Here is an 18,507-nt window from a genome sequence, read left to right as displayed (position 1 = left end):
TTGCAACACGGCTGTTACATGACCTTGGTTGATCAGTTTCCCTAACCTCTTTGTGCCTCAGTTGTCTTACCTACTAAATAGGCTAATAGTACTACCTCGCAGCATGAAGATGATTTTAATGAGATGCGTAAGAGTAACGACTCGACAAACTATGGTGATTTTTTATTGATGCTGTTATTACATTTTCATTTTTCAAAAAATTTTAAGGTCCCATCAGTTACAAACAGAAAGTAAAATAGCTAAAAAGGGAGTGAGAAAGAGATTCAAGAAATTGGGCTTTTGAGTTGGGCCGCACCCACTCTGCGACTCCGCCGGGGCCTTGAGTGTGGAAAAGCCCGCGGTGACCACTCTGGGGCGCAGGCGCCCAGGCCGGGCGAGGCGTTCCCGGAGGTGTCCAGCAGAGGACGCTGCCGGCGGAGACGGAGCCGGAAGTCGGGCCGGAGGCGGCCGGGCGTATTCGCCGACTCCTCCCGCTTCCGCTGCCGTAGCCGGTCGGAACCGAGTTGTCTCCTGTCAGCCGCTGTTCCCATCGCCGCGATGCCGCTGGAGAACCTGGAGGAGGAGGGTCTGCCCAAGAACCCCGACTTGCGCATCGCGCAGCTGCGCTTCCTGCTCAGCCTGCCCGAGCACCGCGGAGACGCTGCCGTGCGCGACGAGCTGATGGCGGCCGTCCGCGATAACAGTGAGGCCCGCACGAGCGCCGAGTCAGCGGCCTAGGCCTGGGCCGTCCCCGCGTTCCGGAGCCTGCGGGGACTTTTTTTGATGGAGCTCCAGACCCCGGGGCGTCCCTCTGACGGGGTCTCCGAGACCAGGCCTGGCTTCTCCGGTCCTTAGGGTTTTGCTTTGGTTTGGGGATACCCTGGGGGACCTCGCCTTATCTTGGAGCGGTTGGCATCTCTGTGCGGCCTTCCCCTGTAAGGGCAGCTTGGAGGAGAGTCGTGAGGCATTAATATTTATCCCTGTGCTAGGCACAGAGTAAAGGCCCCGTGACTTACTGTCATTCGGGACTGCTCCCGGGCGCGGGGTATTCCAGCAGGAGAGTTCAGCTTGCCTGTGGAAGGAAATTTGGGTTCGGTTCTTTTTGGCCCTTCTATAGTGAATGTGAGTGTTTGAACATATGTGTGTATGTGTGTATAAAAAGTCTTTCCCTGTTTGAAGACTTGGAACAGAATCCGGCAAGAGCAAACCGAGGATTGCCCTCCCTCCAGCCCTAGTAGAGGTTGGCAGTGCCAGGATTGGCCCTCACGCAAACCTCCCACCAGCATACGTTTCATGTTTTGCCAAGTCGATTATTAAGCGCCATCCCATGCCTTCCTGTTAGTGGGGAAGAGACTGGTGGATGACTTATTGGGGGTCGGGGGATGAAAGACTTGGGCCGACTTTGACTTGAGAGCACAAGTGTCCCCACTCACACATCCCTCTTTTTGCATGTCAGACATGGCTCCTTACTATGAAGCCTTGTGCAGATCCCTCGACTGGCAGATAGACGTGGACCTACTCAATAAAATGAAGAAGGCAAATGAAGACGAGTTGAAGCGTTTGGATGAGGAGCTGGAAGATGCAGAGAAGAATCTAGGAGAGAGCGAAATTCGCGATGCAATGATGGCAAAGGCCGAGTACCTCTGCCGGATAGGTGACAAAGTGAGTGGAGATGGTTTCCCCTCTCTGTAGTTAGTGTGGGCTAAAATTGGGGACTATTCCAGATAATCGTTTCTCATTAAAAAAATTAACTTCGTTTTAGAAAAAGTATAAAGGTAATCATGCTTGCTTATACTAGTGAATCAATGTAAAGATGAAAAAGTCTCCATGAAATGCCTTGTCATTTCCCTAAACAGCAGCTAGGGCTGTATTCTTCCCCATTTCACCCCATGCCAATAAAAACGTAAGTGTAGATCTAGAGAATTTTATTTACTGCTTTTACAAAATTGGGATCATTTTCAGCAGTTTTCTCACTTGGTTGGGAAGCACTGGTCTGGTGTCTTTAGTACTTTACACGAGTAATACTTTCCTTAGCAGAAACTAAGAAACAGTATAGTAAATGCTGAAGTTCTGTTGATCTTTCTTTACTCTGTACCTTATTGTGCATTTATATAAACTTTTTAATATATATATTTTTTGAGACGGAGTTTCACTCTTGCCGCCCAGGCTGTAGTGCAATGGAGTGATTTTGGCTCACTGCAACCTCCACCTCCTGGGTTCAATCGATTCTCCTCCCTCAGCCTCCCGAGTAGCTGAGGCCGAGGGAGGCGTGCGCCACCGCACCCAGCTAATTTTTTTGTATTATTAGTAGAGACCCGGTTTCACCATGTTGGCCAGGCTAGTCTCGAACTCCTGAACCCCTGACCTCAGGTGATGCACCTGCCTTGGTCTCCGAAAGTGCTGGGATTATAGGCGTGAGCCACTGCACTCGGCCATAAAATCTTTTTTATGTAAAATTTTATATATAAAAATATAAATGCTCAATAAAAGAAAAAAAAAATTAATACCTGCAGAAATTTTTGTCTTTTTTTTTTTTTTGTACATGGGATCATAGTGTACTAGTGTACGGTCCTGTTTGCCCCTTTAATTCAGCATTATATTTAAGAGGTCTTTCCATATTTAAGAGGTCTTTCCATGCCAGCATACATAAATCTGGCTCATCCTGGTTAACTGCTGCCAAATGTTCCACAGTAGAGCTAGCTCTGGCATAGTTTATTTGCCTGTTCAGCTGTTGTTGGACATGTGTGTTATTTTCATCTGTTTTTGCTGTAGCAAACTGCTGCTGTAAAAACATGCTTATGTATGTCTCTGTGTATATATGCTAGTGTTTCTCTAGGGTATAGTATATGAAACAATTGTTGGGATAATGAACTTTTTTTTTTTTTAAAAAATATGTGTGGCCTGTTGTTCTATATAACAGCCAGCTTACTCCACCATCAGGGCACCAGAGGGGTACCCACCATTACTGGATCTTTGAAATTTGAGTAACTGTGTAATAGTGGTTAAGAAAAAGGGCTTTGAATGTTCTTAATTTTAAATTAGTTGCCTGGAAGTATTTAGATGTAGAATGACACGGTGCCAATATAAAAAAATAAAAATAGTGTCAGCTCTTGAATCAGATTGCCTGGGTTCTATTTTCAACCTTGGTAATTATGATTTATGAAACCCTCGGTTTCCTCATATGTAAAATAGGGGTACTTATAGTTTCTACTTAATGCGGATTAAAGATAGGAAAAAGCTTAGGCTGGTACCTAGCACATAATAAGTACCTAAATGTTCTGTAATGTATATCTAAAACGAGGTTTTTTTCTCTTTTCTGGTTGTAAACTTAAGACTTGGTCATTGTAAAAATTTGGAAAATACATAAAAATTTAGAATTAGCTAGTGGTTTCCATTTACTTTTAAGCTGTGTGTTTGTGGTTTGGTTTTAAAGACTAATATATTACATATGAATGAGAAACTTCAAACTTTTGATTCAGGTTTTGAAGAATTTCAACAAGGACATGCTTGAATCAATATCAGGAAGTTGTAAAATGTTCTAATATTATATTTCCTCTGTGTTTATTAAATATCATTCTTCCAAAAAGAACTTTTCCCCTCCTATTTACTCTTTTTTTATATTTTATTTTATTTAATATTACTAAATACTTAATGGACTTAGTGGGCTTTTATTATTCACTGTTACCACTGATGAGAGTCTTTATTCTTTATGGTGCTAAGTTTGTTGCAAATTTGTTAGTAGAGGCTCTTTCAAGACACTTTGTTCTTTTGACGTATCTCATTAGTCTTATTTTCTGATAAAACAAAATGTCACAGGTTCACCTGTTATTTTCACTCCAATAAACCTAGAATTATCCATTTGTCCCAGGATCCCTGGTTCCTTTTAGTGGGGGATAGTATTTAAAAACCAAGATCTGAGTGCTACGTGTATCCATTGCTGTCTTCCCAGTCCCTTATAAATTTATGAAATATAACTAATAATTACATAAAACAAACCAGGCAGACACATACTGAAAACTACCAAGTGTGAATAAATTATTTTATTCACATTCTTGTCTTTAAAGCAAAGGAAACATCCCACAATGCTTTGAGAGAAAATTACATATTTACAAATTTAGTCATATTCTAATAGCGACTAAGATACAATTTCCAAAACCCTTCAGATATGATTATTTTGAAATAGTATATTGTGATTATTGAAGAGAGAAAACATTGAATATACAGAACAAAGAAAAATACTTAACAATTGTGAATATATTATATTTTTCTTAAATTGTTTTCCAGAATCTAAGTATATGCTTGGGCATTATGTATTTTTTATGCTTTATACAGGTAGAGAAAGTAGAATAATAAACCCTTGTGTACTTACCACCCAGCTTCAACAATTACCAGTTAATGGCCATCTTGCTGTACCTCTACTCCTACCTGTTCCCCCAACTTTTGAAGAAAATCCCAGACAGCTGATAGCTTTTTTTGGGAAACTTGTAGCCTTTTCTCACCTATTGCCTTGGCTTTCTTGACAGGAGGGAGCTCTGACAGCCTTTCGCAAGACATATGACAAAACTGTGGCCCTGGGTCACCGATTGGATATTGTATTCTATCTCCTTAGGATTGGCTTATTTTATATGGATAATGATCTCATCACACGAAACACAGAAAAGGCGAAAAGGTACTTTCTAACAGTGGGATTATATTCTCTCTAAATTATGATGCTACAAATGAGAAGTTGATATAAGAAACTGCCTGTTTTGTTTATAGCCAGTAAGTTTGGTCAAATAATTGATGTACTTATTTAGTAAAATATTTTAAATATTTCCTTTTGGTTCAAGTTGTTAAAAGTTGTTTCCTCATTTCAAATAACAGAAAATTTTTTAAAACATGGCTTTGTCTGTTTCCAGACTATGATCTTACTGTTTTTATTTCATAGCTTAATAGAAGAAGGAGGAGACTGGGACAGGAGAAACCGCCTCAAAGTGTATCAGGGTCTTTATTGTGTGGCTATTCGTGATTTCAAACAGGCAGCTGAACTCTTCCTTGACACTGTTTCAACATTTACATCCTATGAACTCATGGATTATAAAACGTTTGTGACTTATACTGTCTATGTCAGTATGATTGCCTTAGAAAGACCAGATCTCAGGGAAAAGGTAATGACCAAACTTTTATACTCAAATTTAAAGACTTTTTTTTGTTTCAATACACAAAATCATTAAAATGTACATTTTAAAATTTTGTATATATGTTTTTTAAAATACCTAGGTCATTAAAGGAGCAGAGATTCTTGAAGTGTTGCACAGTCTTCCAGCAGTTCGGCAGTATCTGTTTTCACTCTATGAATGCCGTTACTCTGTTTTCTTCCAATCATTAGGTAAGGATAGAATTGATATTTTTGATTATCTTACTCCTGATCCTATGTGCAAATAACCTCAGAAGATTTTTTACCTATCTGAGAAATGTAGTGTGTAGATAGCTGCATGTCTTTGATCAGTATTCCTAATGTGCCCAGTTTTGTTTAGAAAAGGGGTCATCAGATTGTGGCCTGCTGTATGGCCCAGGAGGTAAGAATGAATTTTGCATTTTTAAAGTGTTGTTTAAAAAAGGAGGATGTGACAGAGAGCTATGTAGCTTGCAAAGCCTAAAAATATTTACTCTCTGGCCCTTTGCTGAGGATATTTGCCAGACCCCTGGTTTAGCGTCGTAATGGGGTATAAGGCAAAAGTTAGCAAATGGCTATAAATATTGAACTTCATGGAGAAAGAAGTGAGGGAATTCTGAATGTGATTTGGGTTAGAGATTAATTGAACCTTGAATTCAGCAATAGGTTATTCTGTATGCAATAGCTAAATAGCTAAATCTTTGTGCTGATTTGCAAATCATTCTCAAGGGCTATGGGTTAAGAAAATAATCTGTTGAACATAATTGTATTCCTTCAAAGCTAGTTTATAGTGATCCTGCCTACACACATTTGCTTGTTTTTCCCTCTTGTTCCCATTCTTTCCTGGCTATTTGGTTTCCTAATAATGACCACAAACTATTAAGATGATAGAAGAATTAGCTTGCATCAAGTTGACCCAGGGGTCTTTCCAAAAACTTAAAATTTGACATTGATATAGTCTCTTGTTCATGCTGCAAATTTCAGAAGGTGTGTGGTTTAATAGATAGCATTGGTGAAAAGTGGGAATGGAGGATTCTAAATGATTACTGTTAATGTTTTTGCAGTGGCTTTTGGCCCAGTGTTTTTGGATGCTTTCTCCATGCATATAAATTGGGCTGCTTTGTGAGAATTCATAGTACTTACCTCAGGTAATGTAGGAACAGGTTTCTCCAGCATGATGAGTTACTCACTTGGCCTTATCTTCTCATACATACACATAAAGTTATGTTGCTTTTGTACATAAGGTTATATTGTAGAACTGCTCTTTTCCCTTTTTTATGCTTGGGGTCTCCTGGTCATCACTCAACTCAAATATAGAGCCCTTCCCTGCTTCCCTCAGTCAGAACAAATCTCTTACTTCTCTGCATTCCTGGGGCTCTTATTTTATGCCCCCTCCTTTAAAAAAATTGAAGTATAAATCACATACCATAAAATTACCTGAAGTGTACAATTCAGTAGTTTTTAGTGTGTTGGCAAGATTTTGAAAATAATAATTCCAGAACATCTTGATCACCCCAAAAGGAAACCCATACCCATTGGCAGTCACTCCCTATTCCTCCTTTCCCCCAGCCCCTGGCAACCACTGATCTACTTTATGTCTGTACGAATTTGCCTATTCTTGACATATCATCTAAGTGCAATCATAAAATATGTGGCTTTTTGTTCCTGGCTTTTCACTTGATAATGCTCTCACATTCATCCATGTTGTAGCATGTATCAGTACTTCATTTTGTTTTATAGCCAAATGATAGTCTGTTGTACGTATATACTACATTTTATTTATCCATTCATTAGTTCATAGATTTTTGGATTGATTGCACTTTTTGGCTACTGTCAATAATGCTATAGTGAAGATTTGTGTACAGCTTTTTCTGTGGACATATGGAGTGGAATGGCTGCACTTTAATGGTAACCCTCTGATAAACTTTTTGAGTAACTGCCAGTTTTCCAAAGCAGGTGCCTGCACCATTTGACATTCGCATCAGCAGTGTGTGAGGGTCCCAGTGTTCCCACATCCAGTACTTACTATTTTCTTTTTGATTATAGGTATCATTGTGGGTGTGAAATGATATCTCATTGTAATTTTGTGTTTCTCTAATGACTAGTTTCGTTGAGCATCTTTTCATATACTTACTGGCCACATGCCCCACTTGCTAAAACTTAGCACACTGTTTTGTGATAATTTCCTAGTTTGCCTCCTTTGCTAACTAGAATTTCTGGGAGCAGACCTTATGCTTTTTTTTTAATCTTCATAATGACCTGACAGCAGGATAGTACTTGGTACTAATGTGCTCTAAAATAATTCAATTGGAAAAGGAAGTAGTGTCCTTTTCTAGGTAATACCTGACTATATTTAGAAATCAAAAATAAACTGAGAAAGTGAAAGGTTTTGTATCTCACCTCACTCCCAAATCCATACACACATTCACTCACATAAAATTCTTCCCGAGACAATGATTTTAATATTTTGTTATATATCCTTCTAGACCTTTTATTCATTTATTATATGCACTTTAAAAAAGAAAAACATTTAAAAACCAAAGCTATATGTACACATATACTATACACTATATGTATACTTTATATGATACAGTTGTAAACAGTATCATATAAAGAAAAAGGCTTTCTCTAATGTATGATCACCAGTGTCCTTTCTCTAGAGGCAACTGCTGTTAATCAGGTTTTCAAGTGTGTCCTTCAGGGGTACTGTTACCCAGAGATACAGGCATGTAACACTTTTATGTATTGTGGATGTATTTTATACGCTGTTTTGTAAGTACCTTTTTTTCTCTTCACAAGTAATGTATCTTTTCATGTCACTATATATATAATTGGTCATTTAGTTTTTGAGTGGCTGTTGTGTACTAACATTGAGAATAGCAGCAAATTGAACAGGTAGTGTTCCTAGGAGCTTCACGTTATCCTTTCTTAAGGACTTCCTAGTATTTCAATGTATTGGCTATGCCATAATTTATCCTCTACTGACAGAAAACTAGGTTGTTTCCAGTTTTGCCCTATTATAAGCAACTCTGTTTTGAACACTCCAACAATGCATCCTTCCCACTTGTTATTTCCTTGGGAAAAAAGTCTAAGAAATTGAACTTTCCAAAGGTTAAATATATTGTGTCTTGACCACTGTTGCCCTCCAGAAATATGCCAGTTTATATTTACACAATTTATACTTCTCTCAATCTATAGCATTTGAGAGAGCCTGTCCCACCCTCTCCATACTCTTTGCCAGTCTGAGAGGACAGAAATAATTTTATTGATGTGTTATGCATTTCTCTTATTAGTGAGAATACGTACCATCTCATGGTTAGTGGCCATGGAACTCCAAGTTGCTAAATCATGTGTTCCCTTGTTCATCTTTATCTGCCTTGATGTTGACCATCCTTTGCTTCTCACCACAGCTTTCTCTTGGTTCTGCAGTAACATGCTCTTGTTTTCTCTGGACCTACCTCCTCATCCACTGTTACACCTCTCAGTGACTGACTGCCTTAGACTGAGTTATTGCCCTTGTCTCTTATCTTCATTTTGTGCCATCAGATAACGTTTGGATGGCAGTGATTGACAAATTCGTGTCTCCAGCCCCAAACTGGAGCACCAGACTCATGCCTTAGTGCCTCCTTAGTGTCCTCACTTGGCTGTTTAATAGGCATATCCACTTGAACACTGCCAGTGTATGCTTAAATCCCACCCTGACCCCCAACACTAAAAACAACTATTCTCCTTCTCCAGGGATTTCCATCTTGTTGAAACCACAAACATAAGTGTACTCTAGAGTCTCTTTTCTTGCTCACCTTCTGTATCCCTGTAGTTGTCTTCCTACTTGCATTACTGAGTCTGCCATCCTTTCTGTTCCTGGGCTTAACCATGCTTTTCCTGCCTTCAGACTTTTTTTTTTATCATTTACATTGCTCTGTGCTTAGCCAACCCCTCAAAGAGATATTCCCTGTCCACTCCAATCCAGTGGAGGACTTGCTCGTCACTCTATCATGTTACTTTTATTTTCTTCACAGGATTTATCTTGTGTATTTGTTGATCTGTCTCTGCCCTTTGAAAATGTAGTCTTTGTGGCAGCAAGGATCTTGTCTTTTGGTTCACTGCTATATAACTATCTAGAGCAGTGATATACAGGAGTTATTCAGTAAAATAATTTATATTTGTGTGGATTGCTCATTAATCCTCTACATACATTTTACTGTTTAATTGACTTCTAAAGACCTCTTTCTGGATCAAGGCCATTAACTCATCATTGTAAATAAATTTTCTAGTTTATCATTTGTCTTCAAACCTTGTTCATAGTGTTTTGTTATGTAGACTATTTACATGAACAAATAAACAGGAAATAGGAGTCATCAGTCTTTGCTTTCTTGCTTCTGAGTTTTGTTGCTGTTTGAAAATGTCTGGTTTATACCTTTTTCTGGTCTATATAAATCATTTTTCACTGCACCTGCTGTTTCTCTGTTAGAATTGTTTAAAAAATGAATTTTACTTTATTTTACTTAAGGCATAAGAAGTTCTCCATGGTTAAAATGTTAGTACGTGAACTTTGTCATCTGTGAACAGGTTCCTTTAGAAGCTGAGCTCTTTCTGCTGGTGATATCAAATAGCCACCTGCTACTTAAGGATGATGTTTACATACCTGGCCTTCTTTATCACTGCTGTTGCTGCCATTGTTGATGACATGATGTGGCAGGGCAGTGAGAAGTTTGATACTTGTTCATCTATCTGTTGGACTCAACTAGTGTTGCTTTAGTTTTTAATCTTTTTATCTGAAAAGGAGAGTCTTATAATTTGTCATTTTATTCATTGCAGCGGTTGTGGAACAGGAAATGAAAAAGGACTGGCTTTTTGCCCCTCATTATCGATACTATGTAAGAGAAATGAGAATTCATGCATACAGTCAGCTGCTGGAATCATACAGGTCATTAACCCTTGGCTATATGGCAGAAGCATTTGGTGTTGGTGTGGAATTCATTGATCAGTAAGTCTGAATAATGCCATGTTAATTGAAATTTTAAAGTTGCCTTTTAATACGTGAACTTGGTACAGTTTACTTGTTTACATTGGTTCCCTCAACCTTGACGGGGAGGGGGGAGGTTTTTTCCTCAGTATTATCAAAACATATATATCCTGTCGCCTCTGCCTTCCTCGTATCTGCCCCTTGCATTAACAGATAGGAAAATGAGTTGTAGTGACTCTAAGTGATTTGTTAAAGGTCATTAGACCAGTTGTTACCAGAGTTGTCTTCTGTTACTTCTTTGTAGACCACACTGCAGCTATAGTAATGACTCTTAGATCTCGTATTTTACAGTTGGTCATATCCCCTCTGATAATTCCTTCCAATTTTTAGGTTGCTGCTGCAATTCTGGTCAAATTGGTTGTTAAATGTGGGACTTTTAGTACTTGCATCAGTGATTGAACAACTACTTAATGAGCCATTACTGTATGTTTGGTATTGTTTTACAGCTCCCTCTTCACAGACTTTCATTGTAGTAGTAGGGAAGAGATGGCAAGGAAGCAAATATAAAAGGTAATTTCACATAGAAATGAACCTATGGAGATGAGAAAATGCTATCCTTACATATGGCATGCTTGAGGAGGTGAGGTTTGCTTTGAGATTTGAATTGAGAAGAGTCAGCCATATGGAGTCCTTCTGCATGCAGAAAAGGGGATAGAAAAGGCTAAGGATTTGAGTCAGGAATAAACTTGGATGTTGTAGGAACACAAAATGTCAGTGTGGCTCCAGCATCGTCGGGGGAGCAGTAGGAGATTGTGAAGATAATATATGGAGAGTTAGGTGATTTGTGTAGGGGCCTTGTAGGTCATGGAATGGAGTTTGAGTTTTAATTTAGGTTTGATAGGGAGCCACTGGAAGATTTTGAGCCCAAGTTACATGGTCCTGTGCAGTGTCTTATATAGAGTAAGGTAGCAGAGAGACCAGTTGTGCTGTTTAGTAGCTCTTGGAGGAGATGTTACTGTGGCTTGGATGAGGGTGGTGAGAGTAGAGTTGGGGAAGAGACATACACAATATGGGATGTCCAGATGGTATCTAGATCGGTGGCTCCCACATGTAGGTGTTTTTAAATGTTGATGATGGTGTTTTCAGTGGTCCGCAGTGGAAACTTTAAATGAAGATGCATTTCTTTTAAATAAGACCATTTTCTTTTTACTATTTTTTAAATTTCAAACATCCATAACATTCTAAAGAATTGTACAGTACCTGTTAACATATTGTCACAATCTATACATTTTATGTTTTTTAACCACTTCAAGGTAAGTTTCAGACACCAACACATTTTTTAAATGATCCTTACCAAAATAGAAGGCAGGTATCCCAAGATTTTGTTCCATTTCTGAATTCTAGTCTGTGAAACTGAAGTCAGATGACCACTCTCCAAGAGGGTTGTTCATTAGGGTGCAGGCTGGGCCTTATGAGTGTGTTTTTCATGAGTCAGTGGAAGGAGTGGCTTGTTGTGAGCAGTGCATGAGAAAAAGGGCTTGGCTTTCCTTCTTTTTCCAACTCTGTGGCCTTGGTCAGGTTATGTCTCTTCAGTATCTTAACTGTGATGTTTCAGTATCTTAACTGTGATGTGAAGATGATAAGGCCTTAGTTAGGGGCACACACAGCAGTATTCCTTAAGTCATCTTGATGACAAGTGAATGCAAGGCAGCTGGTACCTTTCAGGTAGTAGCTGAATTCAGGTAGTATTTGAATTGTTCAGTTTTTTTTCCTTCACGTTCTAAGACAAGCTTAAGAGGCAAGGGTTGCACCACTGAGCTCTAGTTGTTGTTACCTAAAAAGCCCTTGTTTTAAATTTCTGTGATACCTAAGAATTTCAAATCTGGGTTGTCATGGATTCTTCTTTTTTTCTCCCTTAAAAAATTACATTTTAGATGAAATCCCCTTTTTAAAAATGGGCAAAGCAATAATTCTGCATCATTTCTCGCCTCCCACTTGTTTAGACTAAGATATGTTGGAGAGGGAAGGGGTCGTTGTTTTAGTAAATACTACTGCTGTTGATGTGTTTACCCATGGGCTGTGTTCCATAATTTTGTTTTAGGTCTTTTGTTTGAAACAGTTTATTACTTTATTACTTTGATCAGTTTTATTCCCTAATTTTTCCTAACCTACAGTTTTTCTCAGAGTACATATGAATGGTTTCATTGTTTGATCTACTTTCTATCTGAATAGGAACTTCTAGGATCATGTTTATTCTAGATGACTTAAAGCCTGCAATACATCAGAGACAACCTCAACTACTGCATATGCAATAACAAGCTTGAAGGGACGCTAAATGTTACAATTTTAAGACAGTATTGTAATGCAGTTTGCATTTTTCTAAGAATTTTCTATAAAGCTAATGCTGTTATTTTTTTTCTCTAGGGAACTGTCCAGGTTTATTGCTGCTGGGAGACTACACTGCAAAATAGATAAAGTGAATGAAATAGTAGAAACCAACAGGTACTCTCATTTTGTGTATCATTTGTTACATTGCTTAGAATAAGGGGCATTCCTAAATTTTAAGTGCCTTAAATGTTAAAAGTAGGTCAACTATTGTCATGGAGTAATGTGACTGGTAAATAATTCATTTTTTCTTGAATTTATTTATAGACCTGATAGCAAGAACTGGCAGTACCAAGAAACTATCAAGAAAGGAGATCTGCTACTAAACAGAGTTCAGAAACTTTCCAGAGTAATCAATATGTAAAGCCATGTAACAAAGGATTTCCTTTAGAGATAATTATTTGGAATTTTTATAGCTTACTTCACTATGTGCCCAGGTCACCTGTATAAAATAAATATGCATTGTTGTTTCTTTCCACTTATTTTTTCTTAAACACATATGCCTTGTAGAATGGGGTCCACTTATGTTAAAATACTGTCACTTGAATTATTCATTATTTAAAGTCTGGTTTATAGTGTTAAGATTGCAGCTGGGTTCAGATCCTAAATGCCTCAGATGGTGACACAGCCCATTATTTCTTACCTGTAAGCTTCCTGATTTTTTAGAAGAGTACATACTATATAGTGGCCTACAATTAAACAGTGTCTCCCACTTAGTATACAAAAGATAGAAGATAATAAAATGTGTAATAAGCTTTCCCTCAGAAACAAGTAACCATATAGGACAGGAAGTTACCCTATTTTAGGACGCCGACATAACCTGGATTACAGAATCTACCAAGGCCGATCTCAGTTTTCTAAAACCTTGTATGTAAATATTAGCAAATTGAATCTTTTTTCCAAAAGTAGGACCATAGTAATAGCAGTGAGGAAAACAAAGTTGTTCCCCTGTTTGAAACAAGTTATTACTTTATTAGTTTTATCAGTTTTTTTTTCAGTGTGTCAGATAGGAATAAGTACTATTTAGAAATATAAAACCAGATAGAGATACAGGGTGTAGGCTCTTTTCTGTGAGGTGTTGTGGAAGGCTTCTATGGTAAGGTGACATTTAAGTGAAAAGGAGGGAGAGCCCATGCACATATGGAGGGAAGAAAGACAGGGAAAGTCACTGGTAATTTTAAGTGCAGATTTGGCTTACCTTTTAAGTCTCACTATGGCATTTGGTGGCATGGATTGTAGAGGCAGCTGGATTTGCTAAAAGATTAGAATGGGGTGAGGAGGATGAGGGGGAGAAAATTTATCAGAGGAGATGCTAAGCTTTTTGGCTTAAGTGAAAGATGCCAGAGATACTAGTGACCTTAATGAGCAGTTTTGGTAGAGGTGAGTTCAGAAGAGAATGGCAAATGGCATTTTACTGTAAAAGGCAGGGGAAGGAAAGAAGAGTTTTGAGTGTTTTTGTTTTAAAGAGCATTTACTGATGGGAATGATCCCTGTTAACATATTAGAAAAAAACACATGATCTCATTTGATGGAAAATTATTTGATAAAATTCAACATTTCTTCATGATAAAAACTCTTCAGTAGACTATGAATAATAGGCTGGGAAATCAAAGCCCTATCACAAGGTAATTAATGGCAAAATATTAGAAGCATTATCTTAAAAGTGAAGACAGTGGCTCTCATCGCTGGAAGAAGAGCCGTTGGTTATATGCCAAGGAAAGCAATGTGGCCAGAGCGCTGTTTTCAAAGGAGTTTCCTGTAGGCACTATGGTGGAGGGAAGGCTTTTAAAATGCTGAATATGCCTAAAGTATTTGAGAATATCCACCTATGAATTTCTAAAAATGCTTATCTAGAAAACATTTCTTGAAGAAAAAAACCTCAGCTTTTTGGGTTTCTACAGAAAACCAAAGCTAGTCAGGAATGCAAAGGTGGCTTCTGAATGTTACAAAGTTGCAGTTGGTCACCCACAGGCTGCAACTGGCACACCCTAAATACTTTTTGCAAGAAAAAAATTTATAGTCACCACGTAAAAGTTGATAGTTTAAAAACCACATATCTAGCTTCTCTGGAAAAAGGAAAGATTAGGCTAACTCTGGACTCATGCTCCAATAAGCTAAGCGACAAGCATAGCTTGTTTTCCAGTGTGCCCCAGTCCACCCAGTCTGTTCATATACACTGCCTGTCTGCCTGGCCCCTGTTGGCATTTGAGTTTGTTATCCCTGCACTATCCCCAATATTGTACATGTGAAGTTGATGGTTAAAAGTCTCCTGTGTTAATCAACTAGGACAGGGGTGTCCAATATTCTGGTTTCCCTGGGCCACACTGGAAGAACTGTCTTGGGTGCCACACAAAATACACTTAGTTGATGAGCTCAAAACAAAAAAGAAACACCTCAAATGTTTTAAGAAAATTTACACGTGTGTTGGGCCACATTCAAAGCTGTCGTGGGCTGTGGGTTGGACAAGCTTGAGCTAGGAGAAACTATCCAAATAATTCTTAACCATCTTGTCTCTAGTAGCTTTAATTGATACAGCTTGTTTTTTGAAAGTCTTACTTTTCTGCTTTTACTCAAGAAGGGTACTTCACAATATGAAAATAAGATTATGAAATGATAGTTATATTTGCAGAGCGACAGAGCTAAAACAGTTATACATAGTTCCTTTTTCATGTTGGTAAATGTTTTCTTTTTCATGTTGGTAAATGTTTTCTTTTGAAGTTGGAAACAGTCTTATTTTTAACCCTGGTTTCAGTCAAAATTATCCTAGTGTGAAATGACATCACCAGGATAAACTATCTTTTGTGGTTATTTTTAAAGCAAAAATGCCAGTTTCTCTTACCTCAATAAAATTTGATTTTATAGCAAATCTATCCAGTAAGAGATAAATATTTTAAAGCTATGTCAAAGTATAGTAATCTATTTCCTGTATTAGAAATAATAGCTTTAGGTCAATTTTTAACTTACTAAATAGCAGTGTCTCTTAGGACAGAAACAGTGTAAAAACCACTTTTGTTAAGCACCCAGCTTTTACCTGCCCCAGACAGCTAGAAGGATACCTACAACTTGATCACTGAGCATGCAATACTCCAATACACTTAGGATTTTGTGACTGAATACATTTGGTCTTTTATAACCTGACCAAACATTAATTGATAAAAGGCTACTAATCATTAGCAAATCATTTCTGTAATTTCATATTCTGAATTAGTCCTTGGTGCTGCCGTTAACCTAATGTTTTTAAGAGGATGAATAGTTGACAGTTGAAATACCTGCCCCCATGATTATGGGGAAAAAGGGTGGAGGGAACTATGATAATCCCTGGCCTTCCCAATGCTACATAAACTTGTAGTTGCTGGTAACAAACCTGTGCCTCCACAGTGGCAATGGGGCAGTGAGGTAAAATCCCCATCTGGAAAACATGAAAAGCTCTGACAATCACTAGTTTTGGTTTCAAAGCTATAGAGCCACAGATTTGCATTATGCTTGTGTTTCTGAAGGAATATAAAGGCTATCAGGAATTTGTAGCAATCTGATCCAGGCCATTTTAACCCTGACATACATGGTCAAAGGGTGTAACTTTTTTTTTTTTCATTTAAAAATCTCTTACAGTGGCATAACTTTCCCTGTACAAATTGGGTTTAAGAAACAAGAGGGACAATTTGCTATTCAATGAGCCTTTAATCCAACCATTATATATCCCCTTTCCCTTGAAGAGACCATTTAGTTAAGACTACCAGCAGGTGGCACCTTGACAACTTTACCAACCTTGCCTTTTAGAGGTGACCAGAGACCTGTGCTTTTCCAAAGTACTGTTATACGTGTAATTAGTATAATATCAATGTGGGGAAACTCTACCTTTGGTTTTTGAGGACTCTGCTTTTCTTGAAATCCTCTGGGTTAGAGATTGTTTATTCATATGCACCTCAGTTCACTGTTTCCTAGTCCTTTGCTTGTTCTCCTGGCCATTATGTTTCCACCTTCTTTCAAAATACCATCTCTTTGAAGCTGCTTACAACCCAGCAACACCATCAACTCACTGTGCTCACTGTCCTCAATCACACATCTCCAAGTCACTCTGCCCTCTTCCATGCAGATCATCCCAGAACCAAGTAGCTGCCTCAGTCTTCCTCCCAACCCTAACTAATTTGAAATGGACAACCTATACAACACCCTTGGCTTCACAGTTCCTCAACCTGAATTCCAGTGCTCTTTTCCTTCATGCTGCTTCTGTCCACTGCCATGGTTTCCACCCAGGAATCACAAGCACATCTAGCCAGTTCTGCTTTTGAAAATAATACTGGAATTCCAATTCCTCCATTCCCTGTCCTATTCCTAAAAGTGCTGTATCACTTTGATAACTCTGGCCCCTGGATCCCACCTTGTAGCCCCTCACTTTTATTGGCCACATGGAATTGAATGTGGACTTTGCTCTGTGACCCTGAACAAATCAATTGTCTAATCATAGAAAAAGTTACCTGGAAGGAGATTCCTAAGATCTAACAAGAAGGTAATTCCAATCAAACCAGTGTGTTAAGAGCACCTGCATAGATTCTACGTGGTGGGCTTCCAGTTCTCTTCCCTGAATACGCAATTCAGACCATCATCAATCACTCAGTCACATCTTCACTCGTACTCTTCTTTAGCAATCTCCCTGCCCAAGTTCTAACTTTTCCACCCAACCCAATACATGCTGTTCCAATTATCCTGGACTAAACAGCAGGATAATAAAACATTACCTAAATGGGTAGATGGCATTGATAATGATAATGGAATCGACTCTAAACTTCTAACCCTGTAACCATCACAATCTCACCCTTCTCTGCCTTTCCTTACCTCTCTGACTTTTTACTCTAGTGCTCTTCTCCGTTTGTCTTCATGAAAATAGTCTTCTCCAAGGTCTTGTCCTGGGTTTTCTCTCTGGGCCATGGAGGATGGGCTTCAGGTTTGTGATATCCTGGAGGCAGAATATAAACATGTGGTGTGCCTGTGCCTCGGTCAGACAGGATCCATAACTTCACGTGATTCCTGGAGCCTAAGGAGGGGAAAAATTAAGAATCACTGTTCTGACAGGCTTGAATTATCCTGGATCTGCCACCTATTTGTCATGGGACCTTAAGCAAGATACCTTCTTAGGAGTTCCTCATCAGTATGATTGGAATCAAAATACCTGCCCTATGAGGGCTTCGTAAAAGAGAGGATATATATAAAATGCTTGGCACAGTGTCGGGCATATTAAGTACTTAACTAGAGAAGTATTATTTTAACATAATAAGCCAAATCGAATAGCTACCTAATTTCCCCAGGTAAACTCATCTACCCTTATGACCTCATTGATCATCTAAAAGTGAAAGACAACTCTCCATCTTTATTTTCCAGCTCAAACCTCCCTCCTAAGGTCCATCCAGCCTGTACAGCCAGCTGGGCACTAAACCACAATTTCCCACCAGCAGCTCAAATCTATCGTCATGTCTTTTTCCTTCTCTATTGCCATATCACACATTTCACTTAAAGCTCAATTGGTTTGGCCAAGCTAAAAACCTGAAGTCTTCTTAGACTCACTCTTCCCTTTAATGTTGAATAGAATTAGACCTCAAGGCCTGTTGGTTCTACTTTTAAAAGATTTCTGAAATCAGTATCAGGTATCCTCATGGTCAGCCTTAGTTTGGAAACTTAATAGCTCTTACCTGGATTTCAATGGCTTTGTAACTTATTTTTGTCCGAGGTTCTCACCTGTTGATTCTGTCTTCCATTGTTACTGGGGAGCCATAGGTGGCAGAGATGTTTTTTTGACAGAGTATTAAATTACAAGTGATTCTCCCCTCTGGAGACTTTTTCTTCGGCTGATAGCCTCACTCTTCCTTACCTCCTAAGAGATATTCTAGTTCACGGGTTTTGGATGTAGAAAATGAGGATAACAAGTGCCAAGAATACAGCCCTACAAGGTGAAAGACTACTTTAATTAACTTCCATTAACAACAGAAGCAAGAACTTCTTACAAGAAAGAGGAGACTAAGAAAGGTGT

The 18,507-nt window shown here is 38.7% G+C and overlaps 1 protein-coding gene and 1 long non-coding RNA gene across 4 annotated transcripts; one reads left to right on the top strand and one right to left on the bottom strand.

Annotated features, from left to right (window-relative positions):
* The first annotated feature begins 462 nt into the window (after positions 1-462).
* On the top strand, positions 463-12,963 carry PSMD6 (proteasome 26S subunit, non-ATPase 6). Of its 3 annotated transcripts, none has more exons than XM_045385921.3 (8): positions 463-682; positions 1,436-1,641; positions 4,503-4,648; positions 4,907-5,126; positions 5,239-5,347; positions 9,953-10,121; positions 12,525-12,602; positions 12,753-12,963. In XM_045385921.3, exons 1-8 carry the CDS (start codon positions 538-540, stop codon positions 12,847-12,849), a joined length of 1,170 nt encoding a protein of 389 aa, XP_045241856.1. In that variant the 5' UTR covers positions 463-537; the 3' UTR covers positions 12,850-12,963. The 3 variants fall into 3 exon arrangements, with proteins under 3 accessions (XP_045241856.1, XP_045241857.1, XP_045241858.1); XM_045385922.3 differs by having other exon boundaries at positions 463-826; XM_045385923.3 differs by having other exon boundaries at positions 463-1,101.
* On the bottom strand, positions 11,280-18,304 carry LOC141409693 (uncharacterized). The gene is made up of 2 exons (XR_012431314.1): positions 17,319-18,304; positions 11,280-11,723 (listed from the first exon to the last, which is right to left on the bottom strand). It is a non-coding gene; the product is annotated as an uncharacterized lncRNA (long non-coding RNA).
* Positions 18,305-18,507: the final 203 nt, after the last annotated feature.

Source organism: Macaca fascicularis, chromosome 2 (genome assembly GCF_037993035.2).
Source record: "Macaca fascicularis isolate 582-1 chromosome 2, T2T-MFA8v1.1".
NCBI lineage: Eukaryota > Metazoa > Chordata > Mammalia > Primates > Cercopithecidae > Macaca > Macaca fascicularis.
This window is presented reverse-complemented; position numbering and strand designations above follow the sequence as displayed.

What these genes read in the sequence shown, in the direction of transcription:
- PSMD6 (XM_045385921.3), top strand. Translation starts at nt 538, where the DNA reads ATGCCGCTGGAGAACCTGGAGGAGGAGGGTCTGCCCAAGAACCCCGAC. An exon ending in GGCGGCCGTCCGCGATAACA is followed by an intron (nt 683 to 1,435) that starts GTGAGGCCCGCA and finishes TTTGCATGTCAG; the next exon opens with ACATGGCTCCTTACTATGAA. An exon ending in AACACAGAAAAGGCGAAAAG is followed by an intron (nt 4,649 to 4,906) that starts GTACTTTCTAAC and finishes TTTATTTCATAG; the next exon opens with CTTAATAGAAGAAGGAGGAG.